The 24202-nt window shown below is 44.2% G+C and overlaps 1 protein-coding gene across 2 annotated transcripts in view; it reads left to right on the top strand.

Annotated features, from left to right (window-relative positions):
* The first annotated feature begins 10490 nt into the window (after positions 1-10490).
* The window catches only part of SPECC1L (sperm antigen with calponin homology and coiled-coil domains 1 like), a 30823-nt gene continuing 17111 nt past the window's right edge, over positions 10491-24202 (top strand). For both annotated transcript variants that reach the window (XM_072145499.1, XM_072145490.1), the window contains exons 1-3: positions 10491-10634; positions 21534-21711; positions 23735-23882. In XM_072145499.1, coding sequence (XP_072001600.1) covers positions 21571-21711; positions 23735-23882 — 289 coding nt within the window. In that variant the 5' untranslated portion in view covers positions 10491-10634; positions 21534-21570. The remainder of the gene's footprint in view (positions 10635-21533; positions 21712-23734; positions 23883-24202) is intronic.

The following is a 24202-nucleotide window of genomic DNA, read 5'->3' as shown; positions in this document are numbered from 1 at the left end:
ACAGGTGGTGGGAACAGCCCAATTAGCCTCATAAGGCCGTTCAGCAGAGCTGAAGTTGTTGTCTCTCTGGAAGGAGGCTGGAGAGCACGCAGCCTTGACCTCTGTGCCTGGAGCAGCAAAAGTGTTTTTGTTAGTGGTGAGTCAGAGAACCATTGTTTAGTTAGCACCCTGACGGGTAGGATATTATTTTGTTTTTGATGCCTGAATGTAAAGGCTGTTTTATTTTTCCTGCTGAAATAAACACAGGCTAGACCTGTTTTGGACTGTACTTTGGTGTCACTGTCGTGAACTGCATCACAGCACCCCGCTACCACGGTTTCTACTGGGCCAAATCCTCCACAATGGTTAATGTTGAATTCCACCTCGTGGGCACGTCGCACAACAGTCGGTGAGCGGGCAGTTGGAGGCGGCGCTGCGCTGCCCTGAGAGTGACAGCATCTGTGCTGGACTTCCTGAAATACGCACAGATGCGGCGCACCTTCGTGAGCAAATCAGACTTGGGGTATGTCTTGAGGAAACGCTGAACTATGAGATTTAACACATGGGCCAGGCATGGCACATGTGTCAGTCTGCCGAGTTGCAGAGCCGCCACCAGGTTACGGCCGTTGTCACACACAACCATGCCTGGCTTCAGGTTCAGCGGTGCCAGCCACAGATCAGTCTGCGCCGTGATGCCCTGTAATAGCTCTTGGGCGGTGTGCCTTTTATCGCCTAGGCTCAGCAGTTTGAGCACCGCCTGCTGTCGCTTAGCGATGGCACTGCTGCTGTGCCTAGAGCTACCGACTGATGGCGCCATGCCCACGGATGGTAATTCGGAAGAGGAGGAGGTGGAGGAGGGGTGGGAGGAGGAGGAGGCATAGTAGGCCTTTGAGACCTGGACCGAGGTAGGCCCCGCAATCCTCGGCGTCGGCAGTATATGAGCAGCCCCAGGGTCAGACACGGTCCAAGCCTCCACCAAGTTAACCCAATGTGCCGTCAGCGATATATAGTGGCCCTGCCCGGCAGCACTTGTCCACGTGTCCGTGGTCAGGTGGACCTTGTCAGAAATGGCGTTGGTCAGGGCACGGATGATGTTCTCTGACACGTGCTTGTGCAGGGCTGGGACGGCACATCGGGAAAAGTAGTGGCCGAATACCGAGGGGCGGCCGCTGCCATGAGGTTTCGAAAGGCCTCGGTCTCTACCAGCCTATAGGGCAGCATCTCCAGGCTAAGCAACTTGGAGATGTGGACGTTGAGGGCTTGGGCGTGTGGGTGGGTTGCGCTATACTTCCTTTTGCGCTCCAGCGTCTGGGGTATGGAGAGCTGAACGCTGGTGGATGCTGTGGAGGATCGTGGAGGCGAAGATGGGGTTTTCGCACGGGAGGTGTTTGGGCCGTGGTCCTGGGCAGGGGGCTGACTAGCAGATGACACAGGGGAAGGAGCAGTGGTGTGCCCGGCCGGAGGTGAACGGGCTTGGTGCCATTGAGTGGGGTGTTTAGCATTCATATGCCTGCGCATACTGGTAGTAGTTAAGCTAGTAGTGGTGGAACCCCTGCTGATCCTGGTTTGGCAAAGGTTGCACACCACAGTCCGTCGGTCATCTGGTGTTTCTTTAAAGAACCTCCAGACTTCTGAAAATCTAGCCCTCGCCACGGGAGCTTGACTACGGGCAACATTTGGCGCTGATGCACCAGCTCTGGCCCTGCCTCTCCGTCTGGCCCCACCACTGCCTCTTCCAACCTGTTCTGCTATAGGACTCGCCTCCGTCTCAGAAGCACTGTGTTCACCCGGCCTATCAACCCAGCTTGGGTCTGTCACCTCATCATCCTCCGATCCCTCAGTCTGCTCCCCCCTCGGACTTCCTGCCCTGACAACAACTTCACCACTGTCTGACAGCCGTGTCTCCTCATCGTCCGACACCTCTTTACACACTTCTTCCACTACGTCAATAATGTCATCATCACCCACAGACTGCGACTGGTGGAAAACCTGGGCATTGGAAAATTGCTCAGCAGCAACCGGACAAGTGGTTTGTGACTGTGGGAAGGGTCCAGAAAACAGTTCCTCAGAGTATGCCGGTTCAAATGCCAAATTTTGCTGGGAGGGGGCAGACTGGGGGGAAGGAGGCTGAGGTGGAGGAGCTGGAGGAGTGCTGATTTAGGTGACATGGGTGGACTGCGTGGAAGACTGACTGGTGGACAAATGGCTAGAAGCATTGTCCGCAATCCACGACATCACCTCTTCGCAGTGTTCTGGCCTCAACAGTGCTCTACCACGAGTCCCAGTAACTTGAGACATGATGAACCTAGGGAGTGTAGCTCTGCGGCGTTCCCCTGCTCCCTCATCAGCAGGTGGTGTCTCACCCCGCCCAGGACCACGGCCTCTGACACCTGCAGTAGTTGGACGCCCAGGTCCACGCCCTCTACCCCTAGCCCTCGGGTTAAACATTTTCCAAATTAAAGTGTAAACTTTTAATTTTTATTTTTTTGTGTTTATTTTTTTTTATTTTTATTTTTTTTTAACAAAACGATGCTATCCTATTGCTATGGCTAGTTTCTAACCTACACTGACAGCACACAACTGGATTTTGTGCTGTGCCTGATGACTTTGAGCTATAAAATGAAATAAAGGTAAAAAAAAAAATAAATCAGCAGCCTAATTCTAATCAAACCCCTAATAAATTGTCCCACTTCGGTGTTTGAGGTGGATATGCGTGTCACTAAGAGCTAAACACAACGGTCGCAGGTCTCCCAGCAAATTCCTCACAATATGGTACTAGCTGCACTACTAATGCCAGCAAGCCCAGCCACAAGCAAACAAAAAAAAGGAAAATATAACGCTATTGTAGGCCTAAATAAGCCGTTGGGGTTCTCCTATGGCTATTTTGTAGCCTACAGTGAAAGCACACTGCTTTGCAAGATGAGTTTGAGCTATAAAATGAAATAAAGGTAAAAAAAAAACACTTTGGTGTTTGAGGTGGATATGTGTGTCACTAAGAGCTAAACACAACGGTCCCCCTGCAAATTCCTCACAATATGGTACTAGCTGCACTACTAGTGCCAGCAAGCCCAGCCACAAGCAAAAAAAAAAAAAAAAGTATAACGTTATTGTAGCCCTAAGAAGGGCTGTTGGGTTCTTGTAGAATCACTCCTGCCTAACAGTAAGCTAATATAACACCCTAACGCTAACGCTGACCAGCAGCAGCTCTCTCCCTAGCGGCATCCAGACAGAGAATGACGCGAGCAGCGCGGGCAGGGGCTAGTCTATTCCAGGGTCACCTGATCTGGCCAGCCAACCACTGCTATCGACGTGTAAGGGTACCACGTCATGCTGGGTGGAGTGCAGAGTCTCCTGGCTTGTGATTGGCTCTGTTTCTGTCCGCCAAAAAGCAAAACGGCAGGAGATGTAATTTTCTCGAGCGGGCGAAGTATTCGTCCGAGCAACGAGCAGTTTCGAGTACGCTAATGCTCGAACAAGCATCAAGCTCGGACGAGTATGTTCGCTCATCTCTAGTTCTAAACGGACTACTGATCAGTGAAAAAACTGACGTGTGAAAAAAACCCTTAAAAAGAATGTTTCAGAAAGGCATCAGTGACAAATCACTTAGACTTTTCCACTCCAGCTCCACATGCTCCATCTAGAGAAATCAGAGATATATGTGTTTATGCATGCCACTATCTAAGGCATGGATTCTGTGGAGGTGATGACTAAGATCCCCTAGCCCTTTTTTTTATTATTTTGGGAGATTACAATGCTGCTTTCGACCACATGTTGGATATACTGCACCCACAAGTCATGTATGAAAGGACACTTTCCCTTTGGGGTAGTCTGTCTCATCATCTCACGGAGGTCTGGAGGTGTTGGTATCCCAGCTTACACTAGTACTCGTGCCACTTCCCTGCCTCTGATTTCCCTTTTCATTGATTGATCTAGCATTTGCGAGCTGCAACGTTCTCCATCAGATTTCAGGACCTGCTTACCACACATCCCTCCTGGTTACTAATCAGCCTGTTGGGCAGCCCAGTGGTACATGGCAATGAACCCAGAGTATAAAGTTAAAACTTGGGAATGCCCCTTTAATGAAAATAGCCATCTTATTCTATTTCCATAACTCAGAAAAGAAAATCTACCATCATAATGAAGAATGATAAACCAGAGCGCTTACTCCGTGACTGTAGTAATCTTCTTATATTTGTTATTCATGGTCTCCTTCCTTCTAAAAAAAAATATTCTAATGAAAAAAAAGAGCTCTGGAGATTATTACACTGTGTCACCCCCAGCACTTCCCTCTGCTTTCTGCAATAAAAGGGCAGCAAAGGATGTTTCAGCACACACTGTGAGGGGGGAAGTGCTCCTGCACGGTGTAACAGTCTGTAAGGCTCCGTGCTGAAGCTGCACAAGCTGCTACGCTGTGCATGAGCACTTCCCCCTCCCACTATGTACTGCTGCTGTGTGGGGAAAATGTTGCGGGAGCAGGAAACAGGGTAACTAGCGGAGCCTTCCAGAGCCCTTCTGGATAATTAGCATAATTTAAAAAGTTGATTTTAACTGGTTCGCGACTGCCCGCCGTGTATTCACAGCGTTGATAGCACATTGTAATGCAGTGATTTTCAACCTGTGTGCCGCGGCACACTAGTGTGCCGCGACACAAGGTTGAGTGTGCCGCGGGGGAAAGTTGCCCGAACTAGGCTGCCCCTGTGTCGAGCTGCCGCCGCGCCCCCGTATTTCTGCCCCATACTTACCTCCAAGTCCCACGTCGGCGATCCGCCCGTCTTCTGTAGCTCCTGTACCGCGCGGCCCATGTCACGTGACTGACGCGACCTGACGTCAGGTCGCGTAAGTCACGTGACCAGAGGCGCGCGGTGCAGGAGCTACAGAAGGTGAGCGGATCGCCATTAGGAGTGAAGGTACGTGGAAGAAGACATCAAGGGTAAGTATATAGGGTTATTATTTGTATAAGGAAGGTAGCTAGGGTTTTTTTTTTAATTAGTAAAGGTAGGCTAGGGCTTTTTATTTGTTAAGGGGGGCCTCTAGGGCCTTTTAATTAGTAAAGGGGGCCTCTAGGGCCTTTTAATTAGTAAAGGGGGCCTCTAGGACCTTTTAATTAGTAAAGGGGGGCTCTAGGGCCTTTTAATTAGTAAAGGGGGGCTCTAGGGCCTTTTAATTAGTAAAGGGGGGCCTCTAGGGCCTTTTAATTAGTAAAGGGGGGCCTCTAGGGCCTTTTAATTAGTAAAGGGGGGCTCTAGGACCTTTTAAATAGTAAAGGGGGGCCTCTAGGGCCTATTAATTTGTAAAGGGAGGCCGCTACGGGCTCTTAATTTGTAATGGGAGACCGCTAGGGCCTTTTTATTAGTAAAGGGAGGCCGCCAGGGGCTTTTTATTAGTAAAGGGAGGCAGCCAGGGCCTTTTTATTAGTAAAGGGAGGCAGCTAGGGGCTTTTTATTAGTAAAGGGAGGCAGCCAGGGGCTTTTTATTAGTAAAGGGAGGCAGCCAGGGCCTTTTTATTAGTAAAGGGAGGCCGCTAGGGCCTTTTTATTAGTAAAGGGAGGCAGCTAGGGCCTTTTTATTAGTAAAGGGAGGCAGCTAGGGCCTTTTTATTAGTAAAGGGAGGCAGCCAGGGGCTTTTTATTAGTAAAGGGAGGCCGCCAGGGCCTTTTTATTAGTAAAGGGAGGCAGCTAGGGCCTTTTTATTAGTAAAGGGAGGCAGCTAGGGCCTTTTTATTAGTAAAGGGAGGCAGCCAGGGGCTTTTTATTAGTAAAGGGAGGCCGCCAGGGGCTTTTTATTAGTAAAGGGAGGCCGCCAGGGGCTTTTTATTAGTAAAGGGAGGCAGCCAGGGGCTTTTTATTAGTAAAGGGAGGCAGCTAGGGCCTTTTAATTAGTAAAGGGAGGCAGCCAGGGGCTTTTTATTAGTAAAGGGAGGCAGCCAGGGCCTTTTTATTAGTAAATGGAGGCCGCTAGGGCCTTTTTATTAGTAAAGGGAGGCAGCTAGGGCCTTTTTATTAGTAAAGGGAGGCAGCCAGGGGCTTTTTATTAGTAAAGGGAGGCAGCTAGGGCCTTTTTATTAGTAAAGGGAGGCAGCCAGGGGCTTTTTATTAGTAAAGGGAGGCAGCCAGGGGCTTTTTATTAGTAAATGGAGGCCGCCAGGGGCTTTTTATTAGTAAAGGGAGGCAGCCAGGGGCTTTTTATTAGTAAAGGGAGGCAGCCAGGGGCTTTTTATTAGTAAAGGGGGGCTGCTAGGGGTTTTTTATTAGTAAAGGGAGGCCTTTTATGACTGTTTTAGTGTCATTTTGTGCTATTTTGGTTGGTGGTGTGCCCCAGGATTTTCTAAGTATAAAAAGTGTGCCGCGGCTCAAAAAAGGTTGAAAATCACTGTTGTAATGAATGAGGAGGAAAATCCCCATATACTGCCATACTGTAGTATGGCAGTATATGATAGGATAGATCAGACAACCTAGGGTTAAAGTACCTTAGGGAGTCTGAAAAATAGTAAAAATAAAAATAAAAAAAAGTTTAAAAAAAAAAATTATAATAAAAATACCTACAATTTCAAATCAACCCCCTTTCCCTAGAACTGACATAAATATAAATAAACAGTAAAAATCATAAACACTTTAGGTATCGACACGTCCGAAAATGCCCGATCTATCAAAATATGATAATGGTTTTTCGATGCGCTTAACCCCGTAATGGAAAATAGCGCCCAAAGTCGAAAATGGCACTTTTTTGCCGTTTTGAAAAAATATAAAAAAAAACTATAAAAAGTGATCAAAAGGTCGTACAGTCCTAAAAATTATATAATTGAAAATATTATCAAATTTCGCAAAAAATGACACCACCCACAGCTCCGTACACCAAAGTATAAAAAAGTTATTAGCGCCAGAATTTGGCAAAATCAAAAAAAATAATTTTTGTACAGGTTTTAATTTTTGTGAATGTATGAAAACATTATAAAACCTATACAAATTTGGTATCCCCTTAATCGTACCGACCCAAAGAATAAAGTAGACATGTCATTTGGGGCACTCAGTGAAAGACGTAATATCCAAGCCCACAAGAAAATGACGCAAATGCGTTTTTTCACCATTTTCACTGCATTTTTTTCCCCGTACAGTACATGGCATGGAATATTTAATACCATCACTATGAAGTGCAATCTGTTACGCAGAAAACAAGCCGTCACACAGCTCTTTACGTGTAAAAATAAAAAAGTTATAGATTTTTGAAGGTGGGGAGTGAAAAATGGACATGAAAAAACAGGAAAGGGCCCGGTCCTTAACCGGTTAAAGGGAAGGTTGCCATGGATAACAAATATAATCAGTGTTTCTGGTTTATCATGCTTGAATTTGATAGTAGATTTTGTTAAAATATTTGTCGATGTAAGTGGACACCCAGGCTACATGATACACACTATTACTTAAGAAACAACTATTTTATTTATTATCCTTTTCCTGCTGGGAATGTTTACTTTTTCTGGAGTTTGTGTGATTTGCCCACACCACCTCTCCAGTATTTGTCTTATACCTTTTCCTTTATGACCTTTTTCCTATGCCATATGTCCCCATATGGTGCTCAAACACAACACATCCGTGCAGATAGTTTACTTGATCTGTGAAGGTGGAGGTGGCGAAATAGCAGAAGTCTTTTCACACAATATCCCAACTGGGTGCTTAGCAGAGCTTTGGTGTGCTGTCTGCTCCAATCCTGCACCATATATGTGTCCTATGTATTAACTTCACCAATAACTTTTCTATTGGTGTCCACTATATTGGCATCAAAATCAATTTTGACAATAACAACCTAACGGTTTCCTCCTATTACAAGTCGCTGTAAGATGAACAAGTTACTTTAATTACTATTCCTACAGTATAATTACATTTGCACAAACAAAAGAGATGTGACATAAAACTGTAAATTAATACATAAAAACACAAATTCATATAAACAAATAATAAAACGACAACGAAAACCAAAACAAATAAAAAATCTAAAGCACTAGCAATATACTGGGCTAATGATAATAATTCTACACCTGCTCAGTAGCCCAGTATAATCCTCCCAATTGGGCTACCGTAAGGCTGGGTTCACAATACATATTGTGTCCTACGTTGTAAGGACACGTCAGGAGGATTCCAAGGTGCCCTCACCATGTATGAAATACTGAAAAGTACCAAGAAAATGCCCACACAATGTAGCAAAATCATACAATACCCAAAAATTGGTCCTTACAAAGGTAGATACGTGAAGGCACAGGCAGAGATAGGGGGAGGGAAACAGATCTTGGGCTACATATACAAAGAAATGAAGACATTACAGAGCAACAACATTGTAAGATGATACAATAAAAGTGAGGTCCTTACTCACAATCTATGAGGATGAAGGGGAGACACTGCCACCTATATTTACAATATATGGGGGCATTAAAGGGGTTGGCAACAATAGCTCATGTTTTTTGCAATGTGTATATACCGGCAAGTATGGGGGACAGGATATTACGGTAGGTAATTTTCCAATATACATCTATTAAAAATTCTGCAGAGCTTTCTTGATATGTAAAGTGAAGCCTCCTGTCTTTTACCTCATCAGCCAGAGATTCATGAAAATGGCCAACGATGAGGGTCATGTGATTTTATCTGTCCATGAGCAATTGCCCTGCCACGACCATATGATAGTATTAATGAATATAAGATCAAGATCCTGGCAGGGCGATTGTTCATGGACAGATAGAGATCACATGACCCTCTATCTGCGGCCATTTTATGGACAGGAATATCTGGATGATGAGGTAAAAGACAGGAGGCTTTACATATCAAGAAAACGCAGAACTTTTTATAGACGTATATTGGTAAATTACCTACATACACACACATTGCAAACAACATGAGGTAAAGTGGTCAACCCCTTTAACCCTGCAGAGTAGCTTATTTCATGGTATCAAGTGGAGAAATCTAACTGTGATATGCCTGCTTGAAGAGATGGGTTTTTAGGGCAAATCTGAAGTTTTGGTAGTTTGGTATTATAGTTCAGGTAGGCCATTCCAGAGAATTGGTTTTGCCCAGGAGAAGTCCTGGAGATGTGAATAAAAAGAAGCGGATAATCATAGGTCACTGGCAGATCTTAGGATGAGGAAGGAGAGCTAGGGAGGTGCAGAACTGTGGATGAGGAGGATTAGTTTATTCAGAGGAAGACTGACAATGACTGACATACTGGAGGCATCTTCATTGAAAGACATGACTGTCTGCCACATTAGGAATAGATTGTAGAGGACAAACTTTAGTAAGTGGAACAGAGTAGAATGTTACAGTAGTGGAGAGATAAATGAATAAGAGTAACAATTAGTCTTAGAGGTTCCTACTTTCATACCTATGGACCTTAGGCCACGTTAATTGCGATACGTTGTAATGACACGTCAGAAGGATTTTTGATGTGTCCATACAACATATGGCACAAACGTACACCACTGTATGCCAATACGGTGGATACGTCCCCCAGGGGCCCCCCACCTGCCCCTGAATGCTGGGGGGAGCGAGTGTACATTGGCAGCTGCCGGCAGTGATGTCACTGTCTTAAAGGGGTTGTCCGAGTTTTGAAAAAAAATATACGTGGCCGGGAGCGGGCTGCCTAAAACAATAAAGCTGTACTTACCTTCCGGTGCCCTCCGCTGCATTCAGCTTCCGGCCGGACCCGACAACCTTCCGGCCCCCATACACAATGCTGTGTACAAGGACGGATAGGCGTACCCGGCCACAGCCGGCAGCTGAATGCAGCGCTGCTCCGGCGCCCATGTTTGTTTACATGCCGCCCGGACCGGAGCAACAGCAGCGCTGAATACCGGAGGGCACCGGAAGGTAAGTACAGCTTTATTGTTTTAGGCAGCCCGCTCCCGGCCACATATATATATATTTTTTTTTAAACTCGGACAAACCCTTTAATATGGACGGTGATATCTCTGTGTCCTCCTTCCTGTTGAGCGACGTATGCGCTTGGCGGGGCTTTGGGGTATAGATACAATACGCTGCATCCGCTCACCATAGCCGTCCATTACCTCCACTAAACACATACGTCAGCCACAGGGTGTGTCTTCCCATGGACAGGACACAACAACTATGCCTCCGCCTGCCACCATTTGTCAATGTATACATTGGGTGATTTCCTGATGTATATGCTTAGCGTAAACATAAAACGAGTAGTGAACCCTGGGTAATATCTTTGTAGCTATTAATTTACCTGCTACCGGACTCATTTTTATTTACCTCATATTTATCCCTAATACTCACGTCCATCGAGTTGCCTTCTCTATAAAGCAATCTATGTAAGCCATATGTCTCTATAAACCTCATTCTATTAATTCACCTTACAGCTTTATCTTTAGTTAGACTGAATAGAAGCTCCAGTAATTCTCTGCAAATAACCCCACGTTCACTAACAAACAGCAGACATTCTGTGTCCCGTTACTGGAACATGCGCAGTGTAAATCTTCCAGTGGGATAGTGGGCGGGACTGGCAACCTACAACCAATGCCTAGTGCGCATGCGTCCTGCAGGATCGCCGCCGTGTCTTGTAGAATTCCGTGAGCTCCGGATCCGGAAGTGACCCCGGGACCTATCCCGACCAGAGCCCCGGAGCTGCTGCAGATTTGTGACGAGGGATGAACAACGTATGTATTGTCTCTACATCGTCTGCATACACCCTGGAGGGGCAGGAAGGGGGCATTTGTCATCACACATAGCGGCTGGGTGGGTGATGGGTCCTATTTACTACTGACCCTGCACTGTATATATTAAACATATATGTGTGACTATATGTAATGTATTATGGCACAGCCATGTTTCTATAACATGACACTGTATATATAGCTGGTTATGGACGGTATATATTATACATGTGTGTGACTATATGTAATGTATTATTGTACAGCCATGTTTCTATAACATGACACGGTATATATAGCTGGTTATGCACGGTATATATTATACATGTGTGTGACTATATGTAATGTATTATTGTACAGCCATGTTTCTATAACATGACACGGTATATATAGCTGGTTATGCACGGTATATATTATACATGTGTGTGACTATATGTAATGTATTATTGTACAGCCATGTTTCTATAACATGACACGGTATATATAGCTGGTTATGCACGGTATATATTATACATGTGTGTGACTATATGTAATGTATTATTGTACAGACATGTTTTTATAACATGACACCATATTCATATTCTATATTTCTATAACCTGGTCCTCTATATATTGCTGGTTCTACTCTAGAGCCACATACAACACGTCTTCTAGTTCTGGATGGTTACATGGGCTCCTCATACTGGAATGTACTTTGCTCTTGACTGGCAATTGGGAGATGACTCTTCCCTCTGGTGAATGTGCTGGCACCTGGGTATTGGCATATCTTAATGCCAGGCATAACTGGGGCATTTGGACTTTCAGGCTGAGTGTAGTAGTATGGTGGATCGCCTCTTTCACATGTGGAATTTCGTTTGATCAATCTGCCCCTGTCCATTCTTCTATTGGGCGTGTTGTGACAGCTGCCCACTTGCTTTTATTGCCCCTTCCTCCGCGTCCTAACTAGGGATGACTCCATGTTTCCGCTAGTCAGTGGGATAATATCAGGAGACTGCACTTCTAGAAATTTGTCTTAGGATTTAGAAGAATACTTTGTTACAACTTGTGTAGAAACATAATTGAGATTGGGGAAATATTAGTGATCTTGGGGACAGATAATTCTGTGGATTTCCTGTTGGTCTCTTCCTAGCCTGAAATCACATCTTGGCAAAGACCATAATATTACATGTACACTGAAATAGACATAATTCCCTATATTATTTCAAGGACCTCTAGCTATTTCTGATATGACTGTTGAAGTAAATATCTGCTTATTGTTTTGGACCTCCTTCATACAGGTCCATTCAGCTAGTAATATACAGAATATGCCAGCCTTAGTTACGTGTGATGCTAGTAGTCTCTGCCTCTCCAGTGCTGAAATCATATTATCTTTATGAGGCTGTATGTCTAGCATGGACTCCTAGAATGGTAGGACTATGATGATGGGAGTCCTGTCAGTGACAGAATAAAAGGAGTCCTTAGAAAAAGTAGCTCTTTCTCGTAGACCTTGTTGTATGGTGCCTCCGTTACACCTAATGGAAATCTAGGGATATACCAAAGTATTTCATGTCAGAAGAGCTAAGGCCATGTTAACACCATGATTTTTGAAGCAGAATTTTGTGTCTGAAAATCTGGGGAAAATGATCAACTTTCTGTCTTGGATTTTCACCTACCGTAAATGATTTATATATCAGTGGCAACCACCTGGAATATAGAGTTTGGTGCTTCATTTTTTCCGATTGCTTCTCTTGATAAAAAGACTTAGTGCTGTCCCTTTTTTCCATAGATTTTCCCGACGGAAAGTCCCATCATGTGTACTCACAGTTCTGCAGCTGCTCAGTTAAGCTACAGCTCAGTCTCTAGTCTCTAGTCTAATTAAAGTTGGTGTAAATGTTTTTCTACAAAGCTTGAGTGGGCATATGGGAAAAAAGTCGACTCACTCAAAAATGTATTTATAGTGCACACATGTTAACCAGATGTTTACCAAAAATAGGCGACCATCCAGAATGTATTCATGCAAGGTATCCAAAATGTGTTCTAAATTTGTTGTGGATTCTCCACATGAACTTGTGTGTACAGTATAACACAGTAACAGAATATTTCCATGTGTATGGTACACCTGCAAAGAAATTAACATGACCTGCAGATTTTAAAGGACATCTGCCACCAGGATGAAGGATTGTAAACAAAGAACCCTAGCATACTGGTGTGTGCCCCCTCTGGCAGGATAAGCTCTTCTTTTGGCTTTGTAAGCCCTTGTTTTAATGAATAAAATAGTTTTAAAATTATGCAAATGAGCCTGAGGGGCTCCGGTCTCAATAGATGTCAATGGAGCCTATAGCCCCTCTGGTGCATCATTTTAAATACTTTTATTTTTGGAAGAACAAGGAAATTATAAGCTAAAACAAGAGCATATCCTGCCAGAGGGGGCACAATTTCCAACTTTAAACCTGATGGTAGATGTCCTTTAACCTAATAAACCACTGAGATGCCACTTTGTGTACTATGCTTACCTGATGTTTGTGGATTTTTTAGTTTTCAGTGGCCCTATTTTCTTAAATAATCCAATGTTCAAAATAACTTGCCCTTTTATATCACATTATTGGGGAGTTGTGACAGTAGGGTCCCCATATGATGAGCTACTCACAGGGAATAGGATGAGTATTGTCTATTCTGAAGTGGAAAGTCAAAGGAAAACGACCGTCAGAATCCAGCATGATAAACCAGGGTCTCTTGCTCATAGATCTAGGCACTGTGACTGTGCAAAATCTCATACTGGTAATTGGGGTGGACATTTCCAGGGAATCCAGACTGGTACGGTGGTTGTTTTGAGTTTAAGGATTTTTGTACCTCCCTGAAATATCTTTTTTGGTTCCGAGATAAACCCCTTAAAGGGTTGTATTACATTACTAAGGTTACTGGAAAAATATAAGCTTATGTTAACATAATATTGTTTTGTAATGATTGTGTAAATGCTGAGTCTTGGGCAAGAAGCGAAGACAAAGAGGATCAGAATGAAATCTCATATTCATTTGCCTTTATGTAAAGGATTAAATCTTTTTCACAGTGAACTCTTCATATACTGGCTTTGTGTACCGTATTTTTTGCTCTATAGGGTGCACCGGACTATAAGGCGCATTAGTCCGATGCGCCTTATATATGTAATAATTCCATATATAAGGCGCATCGGACTATAAGGCGCGGGGTCCGGGGGCGTGGCGGAGGTCCGGGGGCGGAGCGGAGACCCGACGGGACGCGACGGGGAACGCGGGGAAGGTGAGCGGGGAAGGTGAGGGGGAGGTGGAGGAGGGCAGCGGACCATACTTACATAGGTTCCCGCTGGAGATCTGCTGTCTCCGGTAGCGGGGACCTATGTAAGTATGGTCCGCTGCCCAGCGCCATACATAGGGCGCACCGGACTATAAGGCGCACTTTGGATTTCCACGGAAATCCAATGCTTTTAAATGCGCCTTATAGTCCGGAAAATACGGTAAATTTAGCAACTGGGATGAATTAAAAAACTGGGTATTCAGGCAGTCCCCGGGTTACGTACCAGATAGGTTCTGAAGTTGAATTTGTACGTAAGTCGGAACTGTATATTTTATAATTGTAACCCCAGCCAAATTTTTTTGGTATCTGTGACAATTGGTTCTAAAAAATGTTGGATTGTCATAGGAAGCAGGATTAACAAGAAAGCTTAACTTTGATAACTGTTATAGCTGTTTATTGTAGCCTAGGGCTAAAGTACATTAAATTGCCAATTACCAGAGGTCCGTTTGTAACTAGGGGTCGTCTGTAAGTCGGTACTTCCAGTCTGTTACACATAGACCAACTGCACAAGAATGTGCTGGTTGAGTTATAATGCAAGGAGTCCCTGCTTCCTCCCACCTTCCCCAGGGAACAGCAGCTCTGAACTGCTTACAGTTTGGCACTGCTATTTTGTGGGTAAGCATCGACTACTTGCAGTGTGGTGAGTCCATGAAATCTGTTCTGTGCATGGACCGTTTTTCACAGAGTGAAAAACACCTGTCACCAGGATGAAGGATTATAAACCAAGCACACCTCTGGCAGGATCTGCTCTTCTTTAAGCTTTTTATGTCCTTGTTTTTACAAAATAAAATCCTTTTGTATTGATGCAAATGAGCCTGAGGGGCTTGCATTATTTTTAAAGTGTTAACCTTTTAGACGCTGCCAGCAGTATTTAAAAGTCGGGTGGCGTGCAGGCACATCTTGGCTGTGATTGTCGCTCCCCATGATGTCATCAGGGAGCAAATATTAGATGCCATGACAGCCTGGGGTCTTAATAAGACCCCAGAACTTGTCATTCCTGAAGACCTGTCACAATGTGCCAGTGGCACATTGCAGCAGAATTTGCAGAAACCCCATCTACTACCATACTGTAATATAGCAGTATATGGTATGATCGATTGGACAACCTAGGGTTAAAGTAGCTTAGGGAGTCTAAAAAAAAAACAACCCTAAAAGTTCATATTCTTGTCTCAGAATATGCCAAAAGTAGTTTATTAGTTTTTTTTTTTTTCTACTACTACTACATAATAAAACCTATATAAATTTGATTGTACCGACCCAAAGAATAGAGGGGAGGTGTCATTTGGAGCGCACTGTGAAAGCCGTAAAAACGGGCCCAAAAGGAAAGGGTGCAGATGTGTGGGGGTTTTTTTTTTTGTCAATTTCGCTGCATTCGGAATTTTTTTCCAGTACATGATGGAATATTAAATACTGTCACTAGGAAGTTTTTTACAACTTTTATACATATCTGTATGTGGAAAAATTAAAAAAAGTTCAGGAATTTTGAAAGTGGGTAGTGAAAAATGAAACCGCAAAATAGAAAAAAGGCTGTGTCCTTAATGGCTTAATTAATTAATAAAGGGACAGTCAGAGGGGACACACACCAGTTTGTCAGTGTCCTTGGTTTATAATCCTTCATCATAGATGTCCCTTAACTCCATAACGCTCCATGACTTACCTGTACGTTAAGGAGCTCTTAAGGATGTTAACACCCGTGATTGGTGCTAGAATAAAACCTAAAAGTCCTTAAAATGGTAGCAATGAAAACTACAGCTCCTCTTGCAAAAAATTACATCTTATACGCTTGAGAAAGTTATAAGCCTCAGAAGAAAAAAAAAACAACATTTTTTAAAATGTATTAAAACACAATGAAAGCTGTATACATTTAGCATCCCTGTGATTGTACCGACCCAAAGAATAAAGTTAGAGGTCTTATTTGGAGCGCCCTTTGAAAGTCATGAGAACCGTAGCTACAAGACAATGGTGCAAATGTTTTTGTTTTTTTTTTCATCAATTTCACCACAGTTGGAATTTTTTTCCTGTTTGGAATAATAAATACCATCGCTGCAAAGTGCAATTTGCAAAATGCCCTCATACAGGTGGGAAGTGAAAAATGAACGAAAAAGGCTGCGTCCTTTTCCCATGAAGAAAAAAAAACCCTTTAATGCGCATGATCGTTTTGCTTTATTAATCTTTATGGAGTTGACAGAAATTGCCGAGCTCTGCGCTCCCCGATCTCTGTTAGCTCCATAGAGATTAATGGAGCAGAACGGTCATGTCCGGCCGTCTGTTCCATTAGTCTGACGGACCCCTTGTCAGTACGGAGACCCCACTGATGAGCAAGTTAGGCCCTATCCCGTGGATGGGAAAACCCTTTTTAGGGTTAAAGTCACTGTGGCATTCACATGTTGCATTTACGTTGGGCTATAATTGTAACAATGTTAATGCACCATGGGAATTTTGTATTACAGTAATGCAGCCTAGTTAAAAATAGTTTAGAGTTTCCAGAGTTTGAATATATGGCTCCTTTTATCCACGTTCAGCTCCACACCTGACCATGGGTGTAAGTGGTGTCTCCCCGGTCAACCATAGCCATGATTAGGCTGTTAATAAGTCAATACTTCCATGTCTGGTGCCCGAATCGGAATGTTCGCTGCTCATCTCTAATTAGACTAAAATCTTCATTCATTTCTATACAGATGAGTCTTAGTATCAAACCATGGACAGGCATCCATGATCACAGTTTGGTGGTGCTGTTCCACACAAAGGCACTCCTTTCAATATGGTACTCTGCGCTGTGGATGGTCCATGAAATCCAGCCTTGGTATGATAGATGGGATATATTACTTGTGTTGACATGATCCTGAAATACCGGGGCACTGGGGAAGCGGCCCTTTAAATAAGCAAATAGTACAGATGAATGTGCCAGGAAAGAGGATGGTGGGATACCCCATACGGCTAATGGAGGCCATTCCTTTGTAGGCACAAGGTTCGTACGGCCTCTGTAGGTCTACTACCTGATGTTCTGTCTGTATGATGATGAGTAAATGGAATAACCCTGGAAGTGGTGGCACCCCCCAGATAAGGAAGTTTAAAGACTGGAGCATAAGGGAGCTTCCCCTATTCACTTGTAGGACTGTTTGGTTTGTTAAAAAATAAATATAATGGGGAACGCCTGTTATTCTATAAGACGTCAGCCGGAATGTCTTGTGTGAAGGTTTCTTACAGGCTGGACACAATTATTCTGTTGTTTCTTTGCAGTGTATTGCTGCCAGTGTTTTCCAGGCTCTTTGAAGTGGCTTTTGGAGAACAAACCTCCCCCTCAATATCTGATCTGCTGCACAAAACACGGAGCTGCACACTTCCTATTAACTCAATCCCCTGTGGTTACCTACAAACACGCTTAGGAAAAGCGGGTTCTCCTCCCCCACTGTGTAAAATGCAGGCAGCACATACATGTTAGGGGACAGGTCAGCGATTCCTGCATAGACTACACATTTTCAATGAAATTTATATTGTAAGGGCCAACAAAGTGTCAATGTAAACTGATGTATGGGGTGCGGGGATCAGCGCGATAAAGAAGCAGCATAATACAGCATGCGCTACCTGTGTCGTCTTGTGGGTCAAGTGATCAGGTTGTACAGACTCCGTGTTCTGCTTTACCACCTGCTGCACACAGCTCTAATACACAGGAGTGTCCCTGGATGGGTTCATGTATTGAATCCATATATTAAGAGGATCTCTATCTGTGATACGTGCCTATTTAGCCACCGCACATCTGCAGTGGATATCACTGTTTTTCTTTTTCATTTGGTTGCTGTAGTCTTCTTATGTAAATCTGAAGTATTATTTTCAGCTTTGCCCTTCACAATGGCTCTTATGGGTAGAGGTATATGGCCACATTTCTGATATCTGGTAATTGGATTGCAAGTAGTGCTACCAGCTTATACCCTAGAAATGGTCCTGCTCTCCTCTTTCAACACAATGCACCCACATTGTTAAGGGTACAAAGAGGAGCCGTAACCACTTTCAACACTTACACAGGCGGTCCCCTACTTAAGGACACCTGACTTACAGACGGCCCCTAGTTAAAGACGAACCCCTCTGCCCACTGTGACCTCTGGTGAAGCTCTCTGGATGCTTTACTATAGTCCCAGACTGCACTGATCAGCTGTAAGGTGTCTGTAATGAAGTTTTATTGATAATCATTGGTCCCATTACAGTAAAAAATATTGAAACTTCGATAGTCACTGGAACAAAAATAAATTTTGTCTGGAATTTGCATACAAATTCAACTTAAGAACAAACCCAAGGAACCTATCAGTAACCCAGGGACTGCCTGTATTCATATTAACTGGCAATTTTGCTTGTTGGTTCCAGATTATGTTGTCACACAAAACAGAATGTTACTATAAAATAATCAATTTAACCAAGTTTAATTATTTATTATTTTTAGGAATTTGGGACAATTGTTTAAAACATTTTTCCATGTCACTTTTTAGATTTTATAATAAACACTATATTCAGAAATGCACTCTCTGGCCTCTGGGTCCAATAATAGACTGACACCCAACGGCTAATTCTGTAGGCTTCTCAATGCAGCAGTCACCACATTTACATCACAGACAAGACAGACAGGATTACAGTGGAGGATAACACCTCTATAGAAAACACTATTATTATATTGACTACTAACAATGAATGTCACAGCGTATTTACTCCCCCTCACTTCACAAAGCACACCTAGAAAACTCTACTTAGACGTCAGCAAATTGGTTCCAGATTATGACCATGGCCATGAGACCATAAAGCTCAACAAGATGGTAGCATCCATATTCATGGACAGAAAAAAAGAAGAAAAAATGCAAGATCAGAATATAAATCACTATCACTTGCAGCAAAGAGGACGTACTAGGCAGGTAGAGTCTGACTTCAGTGCTGAATTCTCCGCCTCCTTGACTTTATACGACTAATTCACATCTCACTTCAAAGCCGATTTTCTGTATGATGCCAGCATACAGGACCATGAAAGAAACCTCATCTGGAAGGTGTTTAATTGCATGACAACATACTAGTAGTGGTTTATTAGGTCCATATCTGTTGACAGTACAACCGCTATAAAGGGAACCTAAGTCAATCTGTCTTTACTGTCTACCTTGTATGTGGTGCTACTCTTTTTACAATAAAGGACAGAGATGTTTTTAAGCTGCTCCTTAGAGTGCTGGATACATTTCTTTTGTTGCACATTCACTTGTGAAGCTTTAGGCCATTCCATGCACTGGAGAAGTCTTGTAAGGCCTCTTTCACACTGTCTGGTTGCCCCCGGAGAGCATACAGCTGAGAGCTGAAGAGCGCTGCTCATCCCTTCCCTCTCCATAGCAATGCATGGCGCCCGGCGATACTTAGAGGAAAAGATGGAGCATGCTCTATCTTTTTCCTGTGGACAGTACAGTGATGCACATGACAGTACAGCCAATGCACCATTGGCTTCTATGGGGACCGATATTTGTGCGGCTAGATATCAGTCCCTCACACGTTAGTGTGAAAGAGGTCTAAGGGTTGCAGTAAGCTGGAACTTTATTTTGTATTTTCCAAGTTAACAATTTATCTCCTTATCACAGAATTGTTGTGAGGGTCCATCTGATAAAAACCTAATCACAAGAACCCCCAACAGTCTTGCAAATGTGTTCTAACGCTCTATTTAATCATATGGGAGTTTCAGCTGAACGCTGTGTTCTTCCATTTCTATCTCCAATGCACCCATTTACTGTCTATGTGAGTGCCATAGATAACCGAGCGCTGTGCTCAGATATTTATGACATTCCCATTGTATTGAAAGGAGCAGCTAGGAGCTTGCTCTTTGGGATTGCTTGATGTCTCGTTCTTGTGATCAGTGGGGGGTCCCAGCAGTCGGATCCTACTCAATCAGCTTGTTATCCTCCATCCTGCTAATAGGGTATAACATGTTAACTAGACACATAGGGGCAGATTTATCAAGCAGTCTGAAAGTCAGAATATTTCCAATTGCCCATGGCAACCAATCACAGCTCCCCTTTAAAATATTCATGAGCACTGGTGAAATGAAAGCTGAGCTGTGATTGGTTGCCAGGGGCAACTGGAAATATTCTGACTTTCAGACTGATTGATAAATCTGCCCCATAGTCTTTAAATAGTGGCCATTGCTATTGTATGACACAGGACATGTTTATTAAAAGTGTTTTTCTTATGCAAAAATAATGAAGTCTACAAAAAAAAAAAAAAAATTGGTGTTGCAGTAATCATGATCTACCAAATAGTGTAACATATTCCTACTGCACAGTGAGCGCTATGAAAGAAATAAACCCCCAAAAACATACAGGTTTTTTTGCTCCTGTTCTCTGTAGATGCTTATTTAGGAGCTTTGTGTTCGCTGTTTGCATAGTGAGCTATGTATAGCAGCTTCCATGCAATACAAAAGGTGTGGGCTTGTAACCACCTGTGTGATAGAGGGTGATCGTCTTTAACTAGAAATGAGGTAGACGACTGTAGTATGTCTTACGTCAGTCACCATACATTGCAATAGGTAATCCAGATGTGCAGACTATATGTTAAGTTCTAGACAGATCCATTAGATGGGGGTAGGGCAAATATGAACATTCTCTTGTCTGTCATTTCCATGGAATTTCAAGTATTAGGAGCGTTTCATGTCTGTCAGAATCCCTGCAGTGCCTTGTGAGATGCCAAATAAGGAAGACTTGTCCCCTGTATACAAGCTGTAGTCTCTCACATCACTTGCTGGGTTCAAATCTAAATCCAGTTTTTTCGGACCCTCCTGATGCAGCGTTACTCATCTTTGGGGGAGGAAAAGAGTCGGATGCAGCGCAGCTCATTGGGTTCTGCAGATTTTTGAAAGGTACGAGGGCGGGCAGACAAAGATATAAATATCTCAGACCAGTCTAGTGTAGCCATATCAGACATAGTCCAGATCCGAACTACAACATGTGTTCTCCTAGGAGCCTCCAGCATAACAGCAGGTAACGGTTATACATGTAGGATTTGTCTCAGAAATGTATGTATGTAATGTGATCTAATAAATTACATTGCTCCGTATGCTTTTATATCTGTTTAGTCCAGTGGAATAAATGCTGTTGTGGTTGTATAACTCTCCACATGTATCTAGAATGTACTTTATTCACCACAATGAGTCCAGGGCACAGCAGCATTTGCCTTTTCTATGTTGCTGAGTTATGTTTTTATAAACCATTATTTTCTGAGGTAATAACTTCTACATAGGTGTAGTGGACATTTACTGTCATATTTCCTTGTTTTCATTTTGTGACATAGGGAAACTTTTCCTGCGTGATTCAATCCACCAAAAAAAGCACAATATTTCTGAAATACTCTACACAATATGGAGTGCCCACACCTCCATTGTTAGTGCATACAGGCACTCTCCTTGCTACTGTACATTAGCTCTGATTTGTGCACAAGGCCTAAGAAGTCTTCATCATCTGACTAGTTTTTTATCATTGAAGTGCTGTTAAAACTTGTACCTTTTTTGTGGAAGACCTTTTCTATTTGTCTCTATAATATCAGACTGTACTATAACATATTAATAATGTTACTCTTGCTTCACAGAGTCAGCTGTAAATGCATCACAAACAGGCCGCCAAGGATGAGGAAAGCAAACAGGAGCGCAGGCTCTGCCCCCAAAGTACCCGCCACCAACAAAACCCAGGGCAGTGAGAGGGCAAAGTCCGACAGCAGTGCACCTACGTTATCCAAAGTTACCCGTCCGGGATCATCTTTATCTAAGGTTAGAACAAAATGAGCCACTTAGATCCACTTTTACTTTGTTACAGCATTTATTATACATTTATTGCTGTATATATGGATAAAAAAAAAACTGATATTGGCCGTATCATTTTAGGAGACTTAAAGAGAACCCGTCATGCAAAATAACCCCCCTAAACTAAATATATTTTCATAAACTGCCATTAGAGAGCATTGCCTCTATCCCTTCATTGTCCCTCTACATGCCTGTAAACCTAAGCAATGAGGTCCTAAAGCTGTATGCAAATGACCTGTGAAATGTCCAATGAAGCATTAGCATATTCAAGCTGTCCACCTTATTCATGAGTGTGAAGTACAGCCACACCCCCAGTGCATGACTGACAGCCTGTATAATGATGTGAGGCTGTATAATGATGTGCTTCCTGGTGCTGGCGGCCACACCCCCTGCAGCATGTGTGTGTGTGTGTGTGTTTAGGAAAGATACAGCAGCTCCAGGATGCAGCCAGAACATGTCAGATACTTGTGTAGCCGATGTCTGTGTATCACACATGTGTATTAGGAGGATGCAGCATGTCAGCAGATGCAGCACACACACTAGCCATGCTTTACTATACATTACACACAGACATGAGCAGGGGGAGGAGAGGGGAGGGGTAACAGGGGTGACATCACTGCCTCTGACCATGTGACCAGCCTCATTTACATGATAAAAAATAGATGATTTTACAATGAATAATGTATGAAGTAACTAGATAAAGGCTGGGATGGGATCCATGTGAGCTACTCCAACAGGTAGTAGTGACAGGACAAGTGACACAGACCTGATGACAGGTGTCCTTTAAGGATCATGCTGTCTCTAACTACCGTATGTACTCATGTATAAACTGAGTTTTTCTGCACAAAAAATGAAAAACTTCACCTCGGCTTATATAAGAGTCAATTAAAAAAAGAAACTCGTCCTCCGGCACCCCGATGCTCGGCGAGAGAGGTCCGGGCGATCGGCCGGCGCACACTATGATTCATCGGTGTCGCCGCTGAGGATGTCATAGTTTGCGCCAGCTGGCAGAACGCGTGGACGCTTCTCTACCGTCTGTTGCAACCAAGAAATGAGAGGGGACCGGAGCATCGGGGAGTTTTTAAAAAAAATGTGTACAGTGGGGCGGCTGTATACTTAAGTGGGCTGGCGGGGGCTGCCCAACTAAGGGGCTGGCGGGGGCTGCCCAACTAAGGGGGCTGGCGGGGGCTGCCCAACTAAGGGGGCTGGCGGGGGCTGCCCAACTAAGGGGGCTGGCGGGGGCTGCCCAACTAAGGGGGCTGGCGGGGGCTGCCCAACTAAGGGGGCTGGCGGGGGCTGCCCAACTAAGGGGGCTGGCGGGGGCTGCCCAACTAAGGGGGCTGGCGGGGGCTGCCCAACTAAGGGGGCTGGCGGGGGCTGCCCAACTAAGGGGGCTGGCGGGGGCTGCCCAACTAAGGGGGCTGGCGGGGGCTGCCCAACTAAGGGGGCTGGCGGGGGCTGCCCAACTAAGGGGGCTGGCGGGGGCTGCCCAACTAAGGGGGCTGGCGGGGGCTGCCCAACTAAGGGGGCTGGCGGGGGCTGCCCAACTAAGGGGGCTGGCGGGGGCTGCCCAACTAAGGGGGCTGGCGGGGGCTGCCCAACTAAGGGGGCTGGCGGGGGCTGCCCAACTAAGGGGGCTGGCGGGGGCTGCCCAACTAAGGGGGCTGGCAGGGGGCTGCCCAACTAAGGGGGCTGGCAGGGGGCTGCCCAACTAAGGGGGCTGGCAGGGGGCTGCCCAACTAAGGGGCCTTGACTTATACTTGGGTCGGCTTAAACTCGAGTATATATGGTATGCCGCTATCTGTACAGAGTGGGCTGCATTATTCTTAATGGGCATGCATATTCCAGTTTTGTTTTGTTTATTTGAATTGCACTTGTAATTATGGCATACGTTTAATTAAAATTTTTACTTTATATTCTTCCGTCGTATGTAGGCCTTGTGTGGAAGAACAGTCTGTAATATAATTTTTCCTCGTCACCCCCTTTTCAGGCTAAAAGTAATGACGATCTCTTAGCTGGCATGGCTGGCGGGCTGCCAGCAAGTAATGGTGTGAAGGCGAAGAAAAGCAGTGGCATAACAAATCCTATTGCTGGATCAGCAATGAGTGGATCAGAGGGCAAAGCAAGGAGTAACACAGGTATGACTGTTTTCAAAGGTTTTTTTGCCTTTCTTTTAAGAATCTTGGTGGGGTGTGGGAAACCCTTTAGGCCAGGGCAGGGGGTACAAAAAATAAAGCTGACTGGCCCCTCGGCTCCTGTTTGTAGCATTGCAGCAAGTTTTGGTTTAACTGGGGCCCAATGAGGACAGTTCTGGTTAGAATTTCTTGCTCGGGTGAAAGGCTTCTTTATACATTTGGTGAGTTTCCTGGACATAAATAATAATTTTTTTGGGATGCAGTGCCCCTTTTCCTCCCAACCACTCCGCATCCAAATTTAGTGAGTTTCACTGCATCCTTGT

Source organism: Engystomops pustulosus, chromosome 1 (genome assembly GCF_040894005.1).
Source record: "Engystomops pustulosus chromosome 1, aEngPut4.maternal, whole genome shotgun sequence".
NCBI lineage: Eukaryota > Metazoa > Chordata > Amphibia > Anura > Leptodactylidae > Engystomops > Engystomops pustulosus.
This window is presented reverse-complemented; position numbering and strand designations above follow the sequence as displayed.